Source organism: Ptychodera flava, chromosome 14, assembly GCF_041260155.1.
Source record: "Ptychodera flava strain L36383 chromosome 14, AS_Pfla_20210202, whole genome shotgun sequence".
Lineage (NCBI taxonomy): Eukaryota > Metazoa > Hemichordata > Enteropneusta > Ptychoderidae > Ptychodera > Ptychodera flava.
In genome coordinates, this window is record NC_091941.1 from 14,278,839 (window position 1) to 14,296,193 (window position 17,355).

The 17,355-nt window shown below is 37.0% G+C and overlaps 3 protein-coding genes across 3 annotated transcripts in view; all 3 read right to left on the reverse strand.

The window, feature by feature from the left end:
* The window catches only part of LOC139149487 (cytidine and dCMP deaminase domain-containing protein 1-like), a 696,744-nt gene that overhangs the window by 253,537 nt on the left and 425,852 nt on the right, over positions 1–17,355 (reverse strand). The gene's annotated exons all lie outside the window — the stretch shown is intronic.
* Positions 889–14,283, reverse strand: LOC139150640 (phospholipase B1, membrane-associated-like). The gene is made up of 6 exons (XM_070723075.1): positions 14,194–14,283; positions 13,932–13,995; positions 7,553–7,659; positions 6,127–6,222; positions 3,475–3,546; positions 889–2,555 (listed from the first exon to the last, which is right to left on the reverse strand). The coding sequence occupies exons 3-6, from the start codon at positions 7,586–7,588 to the stop codon at positions 2,508–2,510; spliced, it is 252 nt and encodes an 83-aa protein (XP_070579176.1). The 5' UTR covers positions 7,589–7,659; positions 13,932–13,995; positions 14,194–14,283; the 3' UTR covers positions 889–2,507.
* LOC139150542 (phospholipase B1, membrane-associated-like) lies at positions 13,498–16,212 on the reverse strand. Its single transcript, XM_070722980.1, has 4 exons — positions 16,156–16,212; positions 15,278–15,389; positions 14,718–14,916; positions 13,498–13,560 (listed from the first exon to the last, which is right to left on the reverse strand). Exons 2-4 carry the CDS (start codon positions 15,385–15,387, stop codon positions 13,498–13,500), a joined length of 372 nt encoding a protein of 123 aa, XP_070579081.1. The 5' UTR covers positions 15,388–15,389; positions 16,156–16,212.

Sequence of the window (17,355 nt, forward strand, 5' to 3'; positions counted from 1 at the left end):
AACACTGAAGATTTCTCTTTCAATTGTCCAGGAAACGTATTCAATCCGTGATCAGCATTGTGATGACAAAATTGTAACTAATCTGAGTATGCATGATTAACTGTCAAGTGAAAGATATTTAAATTTCACGTCAATTTTTATGTGATGCACTGTGTCGATAGTGAACGGTGCATGTGTAATAATTAAGAGATGACGAGTTTTTATTTATTTCAAAAAAACAATACGGACGCTTAGCGGCATTGTACCGGAAGTAGTGCCTAGCAAATATTGAAAATTAATTAATTACATGAATAATTTAATTCCCAAAGGGCTAGGCCTTTCAGCTGACATGACCGCGGCTCACACTCTCTCTATCTCGATACCGACATCAAAATGGACGATTTATGTAGTGTAATTAAAATGTTACTATTTACATGGGGAGTCTTTCATTTTCGTCTGTCCTGTAACTTGATTGCCTGTTTGGTTACCGTTTTTACGGATCTTAAAAGTGAAAGGTAGAAGCTCTAATTTGACAAGGTACCGCAATCGAACGCCCTTAAAGTTTTATGAATAGTAAATCCGTTACCGCCTGCTTTGAACTCTCTTTATACCTTCAAACCCCAACGACACACTCAGATATTTATACGCTGGGCTTTTGCAGTGTCTCCACAGAACTACACGGGCATCAGCTGCCCTCAAGGCCGAAGATGATATGTAATTCCGTCAAGGAAATAGAGAGTCATTCACCCGCGCAATGAAAGGATTGTGTAAATATTATGTAATCGTCGATTGGAAACGTTAATTTTCTTGACCGCGATCACTCAATGTATCCAATCAATTCAATAACATTGACAAATAATGAAGACAGAAGATATCCATACATTGCAAAATCTTTATTAAAACCAGCGCTACTAGTTCCCACTGAATAAATCATGACATTATTAGATTAAAGTATAGACTTTCTCTAATGTCTGTGATTAAAGGATCACCGTGGTAGAAACAAGCTTTACAGTTTCACGCATACTACGTCATCAGTAGTTTCGTTTGCTCTCTATATGGTGCCACGGTGCTGCTTGACTGTGAACATGTTGGTTTTTCCATCTTACATTGAATGAATTTAAAGTAAAAAAATAGTTTAAAACAAAAACCTGTTGCATTCTCAAAATTTGAGACGGTGAAGTTGGTATCTCCATAAAAACGTCTGTTAATTAAAGTAAGCCCAACAAACTTGAAATAACTCTTCAAGTTGTACATCCCTATTACAATTTATCAGAAAAGTACTCATATGCTATTGTTTTGCAAATAAATTTTTTCTACTGACTGAAGTACCTTTGATAGTTTTCCTGATCAACTCTTTGTGTATGAGATGGCAGATACAGCATTTGAAAAAGAAGTGTTGTGTTACATTTTTCATCATTTGGTAACATTAGCCTACAGACCATTGTAAATACACGTGTCACTATTTCATTCCCACCAGTAAACTCTTATGCGTTAAAAATATGTGATCATTCGTTCATTTTTCATAATGGACGCTTGGCAACCTTCCAAACATTTTTTCTTCCTTTCAGATGGTAAAAGCCTAACGATAGAACGAAGGAATAGACGCTTGTGCGATATTTTAAAAATTGACCAAAAAAACTTCACGAAAATACCATACCCATTTTTAGGCCAAGGCATTCAGTTTCAACATCTAGCTAACTACAAAAAGATCAGGTTGAAACACTGCCCTGACAAAAATTACCATCACAGGGTGGAACTGGTGAAAGTCAGCAGGTTTGTTTCAGTTATAGCATAACAAGGCGGTACAATGTGTTTGTACATTTTTGGTAGTGTGTTAAAATGATGCATTGAACTTGAAGTGATGGATGAACCCGGTAGGAAAAGGATTGCACAGATATAACCCACCTCTCGAGAACACGTTTCCATCATCTACCTTAAACTTTTCTACCCAATACTTGTGAACTAGGCTAACCTACATATAAACGCACTTGCCCCAAGAGGGCGCACCGAAGGCCAATCATGCGCACACTGCACTGTGATTTCCTCTCTCTGTGTTAAGTGCACATACCAGAATTAATAAAAAGGAAGGACAAACCGTGCAATTTGTCGTAAAAGTTTTGATAAAATATATATGGGATGGACCACTGATCATGTGCAATATCCTGTAAAATATCTTCCGTAAAATTGAATTGAATTTTTTACCCAAGAGAAAATTTGAAACCAGAATATATGTTTCACGATAAAATTACACATCATTCAATGTCTTAGCAAATTAACATGTGACTGACTACAATCTACAAGGAAATTGCAAACAAATCTATAAGCGGAATTAATTGATCGAGGAATGTTTTCATAGGACAGAAAGCAGCTTTTTAAGTGTATAATTTCAAGCAACTTGGGTCTGAGGGTGCATACTGAAGTCCTATATTTCTTGTCTTTCCCAACCGAGAGACAATAAAACATGCCATTTACAATTTCTGTCGTTTTATTTGATGTTACCGTGGACGCTCCTTTTGTTAAGACACTCTTCAGTTGCAAGCTCTGCCGTTCTTCCTAGTGCATATGTATGGGTTTTCCTGTTGTAACATAAAGAGACAATTCAATGTTAATGTAAAAATAGCCGAAACTTTTGATGATATTTTCATTGTGTTGCTCCATAAACTAAGATCACTGTCTTATTCTTCTACAAGGAGCGTGTTGAAATACACAGTATTTGCTTTGCCAAGACAATATATCAAAAACAATAAACTGTGTCATCGCTGACGAAGGCACTCTAATCAGGACTGAAAACTCACTTATCAGAACATAACCGTGGACGCAATGTTCATATTAGCAAGTTTAAACGCAAAGCATTCCAACGGGAGTGAGAGAAGAATAAGAAACCCTATCACACATCTACCATTGAGAACAATCGACGTTTGTTTGCGCTAACAAAAATGAGAGAATGCATTAGCCGGAAAAATTACGTCTGCCCATTTCAACTTCATTCGAACAGTTCTGACTGAATTGGTCCGTTACGGACTGTATCAAACGAAAGTTATCAGAAAAGAAGAAGTTCAGACAAGTAATGAGACAAAAATATATTAAAAGAATGGAAATTTCATCTGGCTTTAAAAAATGAGTGAGGTCATCACTCGGAATATACTCATGAAATGACATCATATTCTTCAGGTTACTCTCATCAAGGTACCTACATTCTAAAATCAGTAATTAATATATAAATCAACGCGAACTCTGCTAACCAACCTCTTCAAACTGGGTACTACACATGTACACCAAATTTCAGTTGAATCTAATTATCAGTTTTAGAAACGTCTTTCTTGTACGCAGAAAGACACGGACAGACCGGCAGATATACAACATGTTCCCTTTTGTAAACGTCGGTGGTCAAAACAGATCATTGCAGTTGCTCGGGCCTGTGCCGTATGTATGACCGTATGTTCATGCGTGTTCAGTGCAAATGTGTCTTTTTCCCCACATTTATTTTTATCTCACCTCTGTCGGGCATTTCAAAGGCATTTCTCTTTTCGGATCAAAATTTTTCGCCTTCTCTCCAACGGGCTCGAACTGGAGATAATAAACAAAGTACAGCGTGACCACATTAATATTCAATTATTACTTGAGGAATATGAATCCTCTGACAACCTTAAGATGACTTGACAATATACCTAAGCGAAAAATAACATGCCACTTTCTTCGTTCGTGAGCTTTCCAATCTACAGTATAGGCTGTAAATAGAACGGAAGGGATTCTGAACTCAGTTGCCATCAGCATGTCGAGAACAAGTCGTATTCGTAAGCCATACGTTAAGTCTCACAAAATGCAAAATGCACTAAGCACAATCCGTGGCAAAACGCGTCCAACGGTTTTCCTTTGATCTCGTTTTCAAATGTAAAAAGGAATAAAGACACTTTTTTTATGTTTTTCATTATTAGGTCATCAAAAGATAAATGGTCTTAAGCCCGTTTTCATTTGGTTGTTACTCATTCCGAAAAATTTATAACATAATTAGGGTACCCCTCCACCAAAATGGGGGTCTAATTGCGTCCATTCGTTTCATCGTGACTGTCTGTAAAGTACTTGGAGCACTAGACACTCCAAACAAAAATGTTTGAGTGTCTATGCCTAGGGAATAGAAAACATGAAAATGTGTTTTTGTGTTTTCATTTTCAAATAATCTTTTTCTCTTTCAGTGTTAAAGTATGCGTGTTCTATCTAAAGTACATGAACTGTACGCACAATTAATTAACTTACGTTTGCTACAATGTAACAATTAATTGCCGAACTTGTAATATTTGTCAAAATAATTCGCGCCACTTTTGTTTACGCAGACATTGTTCTACTTAAATTGAGTTCCCGCCAAATTAAAAAAAAATAAGCACTGTTTTCAACAGATTGCAAAAGGTGGTACGATGGATGGGGTTGACCCAAATGTTGTTCGAGAACTCGTTGAAGTGAAAAATTTATCACATAACCTGATAATAGCTTTTTAAATGATCGATTTCCTAATTAAAACTCCGGGCGGATGCACTATTTGGCGAGCTGCAATCCATTTTTGATATATTTTGTCTTTTGTGTAAAATGGTGAATACGTATGTTTACGTGTTTTTTGTGGAAAAAAAAAAACCACGTAAACATACGTATTGCAATGGATTCTCAATTCACATATCGGATGTGCTGTTTTGCGGGCTGCAATCTCTTGTTTTTTGTTTTTTAATTACTATGCCTGCAAAAACAGCGCACATGCACACGGTGTTTTTACGGAAAAACCGTCCAACATAATAGAACATCATAGAACATTATGATGTGGTAACATGCCTCCAACCAATTTAACCCGCTAATCGTTTTTTTACGCACTGATCTGATCTAAGCTGTTTGCGAAATGTCGCACTCTGCAGTGAACGATAGACACCTTTAAAGCCCCAGTGCTGCTAACTTTTGATGATAATTTCACCATTTTTATTTTGAATGTGAACCATAATTCCTTGTTCTTCTCCCCAAAGAATGTTGATATACACAGTATCCAGCTTGTCAACTCAGCCCCTGTGGTTGTCAACTGCATTGTTACTGTTGAAGACTTACTTTTGGTCCGGACTAGAATTCAAATGTAAACAATAACAATGTATTTTACACATGTAGACGCTAAGTTGACAAGCTAAATAGTGTGTGTTTCAACATTCTTTGGGAGTAGAATAAGAATTTGCAATTGATTTATAAAATAAAAATAATGAAAAAAACATCAAAAGTTATTGGGCGTAAAACAGAGAGAGACTGAAATCTCATACAGTACATGAACAGTGGGCAGAATGTCCTATATACACTGCAAGAGGAAGTTTTTATTTGAAAAGCATTGAAAGGAAAAATAAAAAAGTGCCGCTCTTTTGTTTTTCCCCTAGGCATAGCCACTTGAAAATCTTTGCTTCGAGTGTCTAGTACTTTTATTGACAGTCACCATGAAACGAATGGACGCAATTAGACCCCCCGTTTGGCGAGAGGGGTACCCTTATTTTGTTATAAATTTTTCGGAATGCGTAGCAACGTAACGAAAACGGGCTTAAAGACAGGTTAGCGTTTTATCATGTTTTGACTTAAAACAGAAAAGGTGTCTTTATCCCGTTTTACATTTAAATGCGAGGCCAAATGAAAAGCGTTGGACGCGTTTTGCCACGGATTGAGCACCAACACCAGAAGACAAAAGTACCTCAGTACTTAAGTAGGGTTTATGTCAGTAAATTGAACACAAAGGAAATCTTGAGATCCAATGTCTTGATAGGGCCGAACTAAAAAATTATGCTGTTCCGATAACCCGACCTACCTTATTTTTTACCTGCCGACCCTAAACTTTTTAGAGACGGAAGTAAAACAAAATGAAAGAAAAAACCGTAAAATCACGCGTTCGTTACTTGGCATTTGAATTTTAATTGGACGAGGATGTCTTTTATGTTTTTATTCCTTTTATACATTATACATTTTTCTCGAAATGTTGTGGCAAGTGTTTGACCGCCCTGAACCCCTGAAAAATGCGTATTTAAAATAAAAATATTTTGGAAAGAAAAATTCCTGCCGACCTACCTACCCTATTTTTGAAAACCATGTTATCGGAACAGCACATCAATTTTCTTGGCCTAGTCTAAATTCGACACGTACCAGATTGTTCCAGAGAGCCTTGGCTGCTGCCTCGTGCCCCTTTCTGCTGAAGTGAAAACAGTCCGGTGCAAAATACGACACATCAACTCGACTAGACTAAAAACAAAAGAAAATTGACATTCCCATTTAAAAACATTGAATACTACAAGTTCTGTAACAGTTTTTATCTTTTCTGTAAAATATACCACAGGGCACAGAAGTCAGTCCCCTGGGGTGGGGAGGGGTGGGAAGGGATGGGTTTTTTGTGCAACGGTTTACTTTATTTGATTTTTTGACTGTGGTATTTCAAATAAAGATTTCGACTCCACACCGTCTGACTGCTTTACATATTAACGACAATCCTCATCTCCTCTCCAACTTGTGTATAGACCACTGTAATTGCTCCGAAAATATTGCAAACTTGCTAATCCGCTGTCCGTATCAGCGGATTAATTGATTGAGTCAACACCACAGCCTACTACCTTATGAGCCGCTAACGAGGTATTTGGTCAGGGCGATAAGCCGCCGCGTCAGTGATCGGCAGAACAAATTAATGAAGGGGATTAGGGAGGGCAATTAACAGATATAGACTGTTTTCTTTGAAATACTATACAGGGATAGCTAGCGTAAAGTAATAGGCACACACTAGACACAGGTAAGGCTTGTATAATGAAAAATAGTTTAATACAAGACATTTATTGATCATATTCATAACTTCTACACTAATAATTCTTGCCAGGCCCTGTGGTTTTACGGACGACATCGTGACACTGTGTCTGTGATCTTCACCCCTTACTACGTGTGGGACGGCTGTGGTGTTGACTTAATCAATTAATCCGCTGATACGGACAGCGGATTAGCAAGTTGGCAATGTTTGCGGAGCAATTACAGTGATGTATACACAGATTTGAGAGGAGATATGGACTTGTAGTAATAAAGAAAGCAGTCAGACGGTTTGGAGTTGAACTCTTTATTTGAAATATCACAGTCAAAATTAATAAAATCAAATAAAGTAAACCATTGCACAAAAAAATATCCCTTCCCATCCCTCCCCCACCCCAGGGGACTGATTTCTGTGCCCTGCGGAATATACAAAGGTCAGATGACACAAACCTCACAGTAGGAGGGAACTGTGGCAACACACTGTCAGAGCACTCTCTTGAAGTTGGGACTGTGCAAAAAAATACACAATAAGTGTCTCAGAAGTTTTGAAGTATGGAAAAATCTTCAGCAGGGGAGGAGAACGTAGGCTTACGACTAGGAGTATGACGCTGACTGAACGCATGATTCATGATGGTGCTCGGTCTACACGTTATACTAAATCCTTTACTACCACTTTAGACAACATGGCCTTCAATTTGAGGATATTAATCCTAAACTGCACATACACTAGCCGATTTTACTGTAAAACACACATACCAGTTTTGAAATTGGTCAAATTACTCACTCGCTCCAACCTTGGAAGTTTAATATCCTCATACATGGGCTGCAAAACTACAGTAAATTATCGCTGTTATAGTAGGAGACATCATCCACCAAGCTTCTCAATTCTTGCTGCAAAATAAATCAAAGCGAGACATAAAACATACACAACAGGTTTCCATAATTGGTTTCGATGCATGTGATGTGAAACGGTTTTTAATAACCCCTGTGCCGTATTTCAGTCTTGACTACATTTTTCTGTCAATATTGTCGATCGATAATCAATAATGTTGATGATAATGATGCTGATGATTGTGGGCCAAAGCCAACTGGCGTGGGCCCCTACGGTTCAACTTGTGAACCCATGTTACGACGCACGTAATGAGTCGTGCACACATCTAATCTAAGGCGATCAATAGGGCCAAGGTAAATCTCCGGCATTAAGTGGCAAGAACCTTATCAATTATGTAACTACCTAATTTAATGGAGACCCGATAGGGTTGGCTTTTCTTGGATACCGACACATATTGGACCAAACGTTCTTCCCGAATGCTTGGATGACTTCGGATGAACTTTGAGCTTCTTTATGGTTTCTCAGTAGCTTAAACAGGTAAAGCTCTGGTGGTTAGTGGCAAGAATTACCCCGTGAAGGCCATCTCTTTAACGAAAAATTTACCTAATTTAATATGCAGATATTTAATCCAAAACTAACATATTAGGCTGGGGGTTGGATTTTATGGACATTTCATAGACAAGTATGGAACCAAATTATTTCAAACCAGTTTGGATGAACTCTGATACCCTTGACCAAATTTGACACATCATAGCAACATAATCTTTTAAAGCTGTTGTATTGACTTTTTCTTTATCCGAAAGAAGCATCACAAAACCGATTGTTGTGCACCGAGCATTTTAAGTTATTTATTGGCATTTTGCTCTTACTTGCTTGGGCCCCGTCAACAATGCTGCCAGTAGCTTTAATAATTACTATTAGTCTAGGGGTAAAAACTATTACATAGTGATCTGCTATTAAGAGTTATTGAGTAACATAATCGTTATCAGTAATTTCCCGATCTTTCCATGAGAGTGTAGATTATACAATCTTCCCTGACTTCGCGAGCTGCGTCTCGGTATAGTGTGCTACTATGAGCATGCGTAATTGAGTTCATTGTGCGTGAAATCAGCCATCCACTGGGCTGGACTCTTATGCATTGGCCGACCGTTTTTTTACGAAAACGCACTTAAATTTGACGGAAAAGAGTGTCTACGCTAATAGCTTGATCTCTAAGCTTACAGTGGAACTTTCAGGAAATCCGTAATGAAAGAAGTTCAAGATTACCTCTGTTCTTGTGGAGTGACTGACTTGAGCCTAACTGGACGTGGTTTGTAGCCTATAGGCTAACTGCTACACTCGAAATACGGAATGTAGTTTCACGTTGGTCAGTCATTAGGTTCAAAATTATCAGTGGTTCTTCAAACCAAGGGTAACAGACTTTGGAAGAGTAAAATAATCGCAATCATACCAATCCATAATCCAATAACACTAGGTCAGAATTCGTAAGACAATAATTGTAAACATAGACACAAAACAGCACAGAACAGACAGTAACTAGACAGTACACAAACAAAGTCAAATTCATGAAAGAAAGATATATGAACCTCTGGCCAAAAGACCAAGTATAGTGATGTCAGGTGTTTCGAAAATAGTAAGCGCATCCTGCCCCACATGTGGCACGCGCCATATATCAATCTATAAGTCAGATAGGTAGTGGTCACTAACTAAGGCCCAATGTCACCGATGCCATCAGTGATCATTTGTCGAAGAGAGATATTGTATTTATCTACCAGCTTGCGATACCTGCCAAAAAGCATTTGAATGTAGAGACAAGTCTTGCTCTGGTGTAACCTTGATTTAACAGTTTGTAAGAGAGATGGCCATGTCTCTCTACAAAATCACCATATGAACTGCATGCTCTTGCATATCGAATAAGCTGGGAAATGTATACCCCATAAGCTGGTGAGAGTGGAATATTACTGATGAGGTGCGGAAAATTGATTATATAGCCTAGTAGAAAGGTGACCATTAGAGTCAAATTCAAGTAAAATGTCCAGATATGAAGCAGAAGAGGCCGTTTCTGTAGTTTCTTTAATCTCCAATTCTGGAGGATAAATCATAGCGAGATAGTCACTGAATTCAGAGTTATTCATTGAAATAACATCGTCTATGTATCTAAATGTTAGGTTGAAAGTTCTAGCCACAGAGACCTTTTTCTGTTTGATTAGGTTCTGGATAAATTCTGCCTCGTATGAGAACAGAAATAAGTCGGCAAGCAAGGGAGCACAGTTAGTGCCCATAGGAATTCCTATACACTGTTGGAAAATGTGTCCTCCAAATTCAACAAATATGTTGTCAATGAGGAAATCAAGCATACTGATAACGTCTTTCTCGATGTAAAACACTTTAGCGTTACTAAATAGAAAAATGCTTGGTTGATGATGTTTTTAAGCGTTCTTTCAATTTATCATGTGGTATTGTGGTATACAATGTGGAATAATCGAAAGTTTTAATAGATGTTATTTTTGAAATAACATCTGAACAGCTGAACAGTTGAACAGTTGGGGCATTGTTTTGGTCCATCATGAGAAGCTTTTCAATATATCTATGTCGACAAACCCTGCATCATGATTAACTCAAGGCATCTCGTGTGTACATCCATACGATACATACATTTATTCTGTAATATATTTACATGGTAAGAGATTTCGAGCATAGTTCGTACATAATTACAGTTTAGACCAATTTCTCAGAAGTTGAGCAAGGAACCATTTCTAATCCTTTAGAAACACGCGATAGAAGCTTGTTGCATAATTGCAGTGTCTTCTTGGTAGTGTACTGGTATGTACCTCTGGCATTAGTCATTAAAGACCATTTTGATTTTGTCAAATAATGGCCAGATGTTAACAAAACTATAGTATAATATCCTAATGATGTAATATACAATTTCATAGAAAAATTTAACAAATTAACTTTTGACATGTAATCCAAGTGTTTTAATTACGCTTATTCTGTTAAGTACTAGTATTGATAATGAAAATGCAAATGTACAAAGATAAACTGTGGCAATACAAATAATTGTACATGTTCTCCAGATTACGTCATTGTTGCCAGCAGAATAAAATGGTAGTTACACGCATTTTATGTAAATGAAAAAAGTTGTCCCTGTTGCCAGCATATTTTTATAAACCTCTTATCTTGCCCACTTAAAATTTCTGGTAACAATCAGGATACTATAATAAAATCACAATCACTAGTATGACAGTAGGACAATTTTTTGCAACAGGTCTTTCGTACAAGAATTTTTCAGTGAGCCACCACATGGTCATTTAATAATTGTATCTGCAGAAAGTATTTTCACAGGATTTATACAAAATCTAAACAACAGAGAACTACTTTCTAATCGTAAAGAAAGTCTAATAAGCTGCTTACTACAACTGGCGAATCTTACTTTTTGATCATGTTGCTTTCAATTTCTATTCTTCAGTTTTTTAATTGTAGAATTGATTATTTATCATTCCTTTATTTGACGCTCTAAAAATCTCCAATTGATAATCGCTTTCATCACATTTTATCGTATCACTGATCCTCTTATTATCAAAGAGCTGAGGAACTGAGCTACTGTGACCTTCACTTTCCAACATTTTATTTGAAGACTATTGAAATTCAAACATCGCATAAATATAGTTTAATAAATGTACTATACTAAATAGATCTTATATTCATACAGATCCATCATGAAGTAAATTTAAACTTCGAAAACTATTACATGTGTTTTGTCATATGACTCCAATGTACAAGTTATTATCTTATAAGCCATGTCTCATACGTAATTACGTCCTAAAATGTGATTGGAAGGCTGTCGATATAGGCACCTCAATTGAATATAGTGCAATAAACGTATGATCATAAATAATTTTTACTTTGATACAGATACATCATGAAGTAAATATAATCTGTGTCAACTATCGTATGTTTTTTGTCATATGACCTCAAGTGTATAAGTTATAGGCTAAGCTATGCCTCATGGGTGAACACTTTCCAAAATTTTGTTTGAAGGCTATTAAATTGAAAATTTGTATAAAATAGTGCAATAAATATATTATCCTAAATAGATTTTACATTGATACAGATCCATCATGGCGTAAGAATAATGTGTGTCAAGTATATGCATATTTTCTCTAATGGGCCCCGATGTGTAATTTATATGCTAAGCCAAATACTTCCAAAAAAATTTATTAGAAGGCTGTTACTATTGAAACTTGAATTAAATATCACGTACTACATGTATTAACCTAATTAGATCTTACTTTGATACAGATCCGCCATGGGGTAAAATTAAGTTAAGTCGTGTCAAGTATCATAGATCTTGTGTTTATATATGTTAACCCTTTCACCACCATGGTATGGCCCAAACCCATTGTTATCAATGGTGAGTGTGGACTTGTTTACAGGGAATTGGGGTGAACAGGTTAAGCCATGTCTCATAATTTGCACCTAACTTTGCCCATAGCATGCCAAGAACCTGCCATTGCCATTCTGCTGGTAATAGCTGTCGTAAGACAAGCCTGTACAGAATTACCAAGACATAAGTTAATAAATTTTGAAATAAAAATTTCGAATATCTTTTTAGTGTAAGATTTATGTATATTCACATTAGTGTTATTGTCTTTAAAAAAATGTCAACTTTGACAACTAAAGTGGTTGCCATGTAAACATTTGGCCATAAAATTAATACAATATTTGTAATCAGTAAGTTCAAATACCTTGCTGTTATAGAGTACTGACTATGCACAACAATGACACTGTCATTTGAAGAGAATTTTAATTCTGACGGCAGACACCATGCTATGGAAACAGGTGATCATAAAATGGATCCAATATTTGCAATGGCAAACATCAAATATCTTTATGCTATTATTGTTTCAAGGATTTTGTCTTTCAACAACAAAACAAGGAATATCACAAACATACAAATATGATAACATAAAACATCACTCAACATATAACGGACCTTATCAAGTTTGGTGCCACGGAAGTACCTAGCGGACTGTACCATTATTTATAAGGGTTGGCCAACGGTTGTTAGGGGCTGAATGGGCGTGCTAATGGTATTCGTTTGGAGGGACAAAAGGGTGGGTAATTTTCATGACGATGACACTGGGTGATTAAGACAACTGAAACTGGAACGGGACTATCGACAACTTTCTTGTCTTCGCAACTTTATCAACTAAGTTCAACAACGTACTAATTCGATAAATCGCTCATGAAAACGGGTTATTTCTTGTGTCCGTGCACATTGTACAGACGCGTTTTCCTTGGTTGAACAAAGTAGTAGTCAACTAAGTTCAACATTAAGTTCCACACTAACAAGATACCGCTGTAATAGAATGCTTGAAGAGAGGTGCCAAATGAATATGTATTCCCGGCGAAAAGGGGTTCTGCTCGACTGAAAAGGTTGTTGTAGAATGTGTGAAGTGGGGTGCCAAAACGACAAAAGACATTACAGGACAATAAATTTTGCGTGGAGTGAATGTGTCTTTCACATCTTTAGAAATAAATATGGCAAATTTTTCAAAAGGTGGTCACTGGTCTCTTGGCCTTCAGCGATAGTGGTATTCTTGCAAAGAAACAAACGCTCCTATATTATGACATTTTTCAATCCTCCAAAAAGACAGATATAACTGCCACTAGCTCTCTTATTGACAAGATACCATATCACAACATTTTCACAAGATACCTCTATCAGTAAAACCACAATTTTCAATGAAAGCATCTAAAATGTATACACACATAATCGTCTGTGGCAATTATGTATGGCTTTTTAATTAAACCATGTACTTTTTTCATCAATGGATGTGTCTGTATAGTGTTGAAAGCTGATAAAGTTTGTTTGTATGCAGGGCTGATACTTTCTATTTCAGCATACTGTTTGGAGAAGGAGGGGCATGAGACTGACTCGGTGGATTTTGTCCAGTCTGTATTTGAGGTAAAACAAAGAACGTCATAGGTATTAGTTGTTTGTGGATTTTCTAAGGGGACAAGATGGTTGGGAAAGACCCTGAAAGGTATTAATGGTACGAAATATTTTCTTAACGGCTACGCGCAGATGATGTGCATCAGTCGGGACAAAATTTACTGATCCCTCTAGGCATAAAAATCTAACAACCCAATGGAAATATCATCATATGATATCAACATTTACAGCCATTGTTTCCCTTTGTGGTATCTCATTTAAACCAGCAGCATTTGAAGTTGATGTCATCATTCTTCACGAAATGAAACCGAGCAAACGATCGAGAACACATGAACAGTAATATCAACATGAATAACAGTTTCAGATACTTACTCTGTATTCCTCCATCACGTCTTTTAGCCCTTTTTTCGAAGTAATTACACTTAAACAGAGATACCTGTATCAGATGGAAAGGGAAATTATTTCCTACTCTGCACAATAGCCTAAAATTTGTGGACTTCAACCTTTGCGCACTGAAATGTAGATCTTTGTTCCTAGATTTGATGCCGCTACAAAACATTCCACTCGAAGTAAATATATTTCTAACAATAATAAACAGTAATGGAATTCATACAATTAAGAAGACTTAACTTACATACGGTAGGTTATACATCGCAATTTTCTAATTTCTGAGAGTTGTATTACGTCTGGCGCTTGCACTAAATTGACGAAAGTACGCGGCATCTGTTGAGAGGCATGAACATTGGACAATTACATGGACTGCTGTAGCGACCTGTAATGTGGCAATCAGTAAGTTTTATGTATGAATTTTGATAAAGTTTTACTACTTTTGACGGACTAATGCCACCCAGTGCCTTGCAATCGTTACAAGTATCTGTAGAGCACGTGATCTATTAAGTTAAGGCCAATGCGCAGAGGACGTGTACCAGCACTAAACTTTAAATTACAGTCACTTCCATTTCCGGATTAATGACGACGACGTTTCGCGGGGAGAGTGGTGCTGGCATCCACCAGGGTTCGAAAAAAGTATAAACTTTCAATTTAAAACGAGTCCGTTATTGTTTGGTGAACCTCGCGGAATGTGTGAATGCAACGTCATATACATGTCACGCTGAGACTGTCTTATATGGGAAAAGATCAAAATTTTAGGTTACCCACCGTTTTCTTTAACAGGTCAAGGGCTTCCTTGATGTTTGCTTTGTACTTTTTAGGTTGTATTCGTTTGTGAAGTTTAACCCAGTCGCACAGATCGTTTCCACCAACAAATAGAGTAACCATCTTCCAATCATTGATAAAGTCAACCCCTTGAAATTCCTTCATCCTGTCAATCAACTGCCTGGCTTGGTCAACCATTTTGCTGTTAGAAATTGCTCAGATAAATTATACTAGGTAACAGAAGTTGAACAATTTTAACATTCACCTATTTGTAAGAAAGAGTTCCATCTATTCTTCTATATCCTTGATGATAGCCACTTTATCAAAGTTTTGTGTGAGCGTGTGTGTGTGTGTGTGTGTGTGTGTGTGTGTAACAAATAGATCAGTTGTTCTTGTAACATGTGACGGGGCACCAATTTGTAGATTGTCTATCGTTGTCTTTATTTGTTTCTATTTTGTTGTTTGTTTGTTTACTTGAAATTGTGGCGATGTTTTTGTTTATACTTATCAACGCCGAAATCCTGTGATTGTTGATTAGACCGTTTGCATAGGTTGACACTTACGTTGATAGGGATCCCGGAACAGCCACATTGAAACGCGATTTTTCCCTTCTTTTGACTGATCCTACTCCCCTGGAATATCCAGTCAAGTTTGAATTGTACTTCTTCAGCATGTCTGAAAACACAAGAAAATCAATATATTGAATATCATTGACCTTGCTCTGAACTGATTTTACCGCTACTCTGTACTGTATTATCTCTCTCTGTTTGACTCTGGGCTCAACATTCTCTTTGTACTGCATACTGTGATTGTATTCCGTTTATACGTCCCGCTCTCTGTCCATCTTACTTCAACTTTACGAATACCTTTCCATTTTCTGTGTAAAATGAAAATAATACGTTTAACAGCTGACAATACAGTTAAAGGCGCAATCTGACAATCAATTCTTACTTTTGAATACAGATTGATCGATCGTAAAATTTAATGTATCCAAAATTTCACCGTATTGGTTATATATAGTTGTAAACTGAAGTTGAAAGTCCCGAGAACAAAGTTTAAATCATATGGAGATCAGTCATTCATGTACACTGCTCCTTTTCTATGGAACAACTTCCAGACGAAGTTTCCTGTGCTCCAACTGTGGAAAGCTTTAAGTCTAAACTCAAAACCTACCTATTGAAGAGAGCTTATTGTGATTAATTCTGTTAAGCGCCAGTTAGCATCCCTGATGGATACTAGGCACTCTATAAATGTTGTTATCTATCTATCTATCTATCTATCTATCTATCTATCTATCTATCTATCTATCTATCTATCTATCTATCTATCTATCTATCTATCTATCTATCTATCTATCTATCTATCTATCTATCTATCTATCTACTCATAAATCCTTTCGTGGAATACATTGAGTTGGACAACAATATACGAGTTGACGTACTTGGTAGTGTCGTGAGTTCTTCCAGACGATCGTCACCGCCTATGCTGTATAAATAGACGTAAAACGGAAAATTTGCTTGTAGATATCTTAACTGAAAGGTTGAACTCTTGGATTGTGCATACGAAGGTTTGTATCGAATTTAAAACTCTATCACCCAAATAGCAACATTTAAGGCGCCCTTCACTATCTTTCCGCGCAGAGGGCATGTGCCCAGAGAGTTTGGTCTTGGGTCATTTCACAAGATATGAAAGATAGGATATCAAGACAAATGCTGACATTTATGAATTTATCAACTTTAACAGAGCTTATAGTGCCGAGATGATGAAACACACGAGTACAAATTTGAAGAAAAATGCAACACGGATATGATTACAGACATCCAAAGGAGCCACAACATATCAAACTTTAATACAAATATCCAAATGTCCATAGGTGCTCATTTTGGGCACAAAGCCTACTGAACAGTGGAAATATGCACCCCTTCAACTAACGCTGAGCATATATAGCTTTGAACATGGGAATTATGGTGCAAAACAATGACTGAAACTAAGCTACAGGATGACGGACACCAGGCTCAGAAACCTCTGCTATTTGGTTAAAGGTAGGATACTCGATCCCAGAGATCAGGTATGCTCCAGTCTGTAAGAGGATTATGGAGGTGTCATAGCCTTTTGTTTTCCATTAAAACTGTAATTTCCTGGGAAGACAATCTGACGTCTGACACAGGCCTTAAAAAGAGTCAGCAACGTTAACCGCCAGAACTTGCCTCCATGACAGCCCTCGATATTCTTTTAATACCGCAAATATCCAAGATGCATCTGCTCCATTGGCTGCCTAAAACAGACAAGGGGTTTATAAGAGCCGCCGTCAGTAAACATTATGCTATAACATAAAGAATGAAAAGGTCACACACTCTCCAAGCAACAAAAAAGTGCTCGTATGTCTTTTGGTGATAAGGTTATTGTTCCCGATCACCGGTTATAACTTCCAGAAATTATGTAATAACGAGTATTTTACATTTAGCATTGATATTTACGTGTAGTAATACTTTTCCGGAACCGTTGTAAAATATCCTATAATCATGTAATTGCGCTTTCGGAGCCTTTACAAAGACATTTAGCCATAGATACAACACAGCACAGCAAGTCAGTTGTCTAACCGACCTAATGTGACTGACATGTATACCTGCAGGTAGTTGTT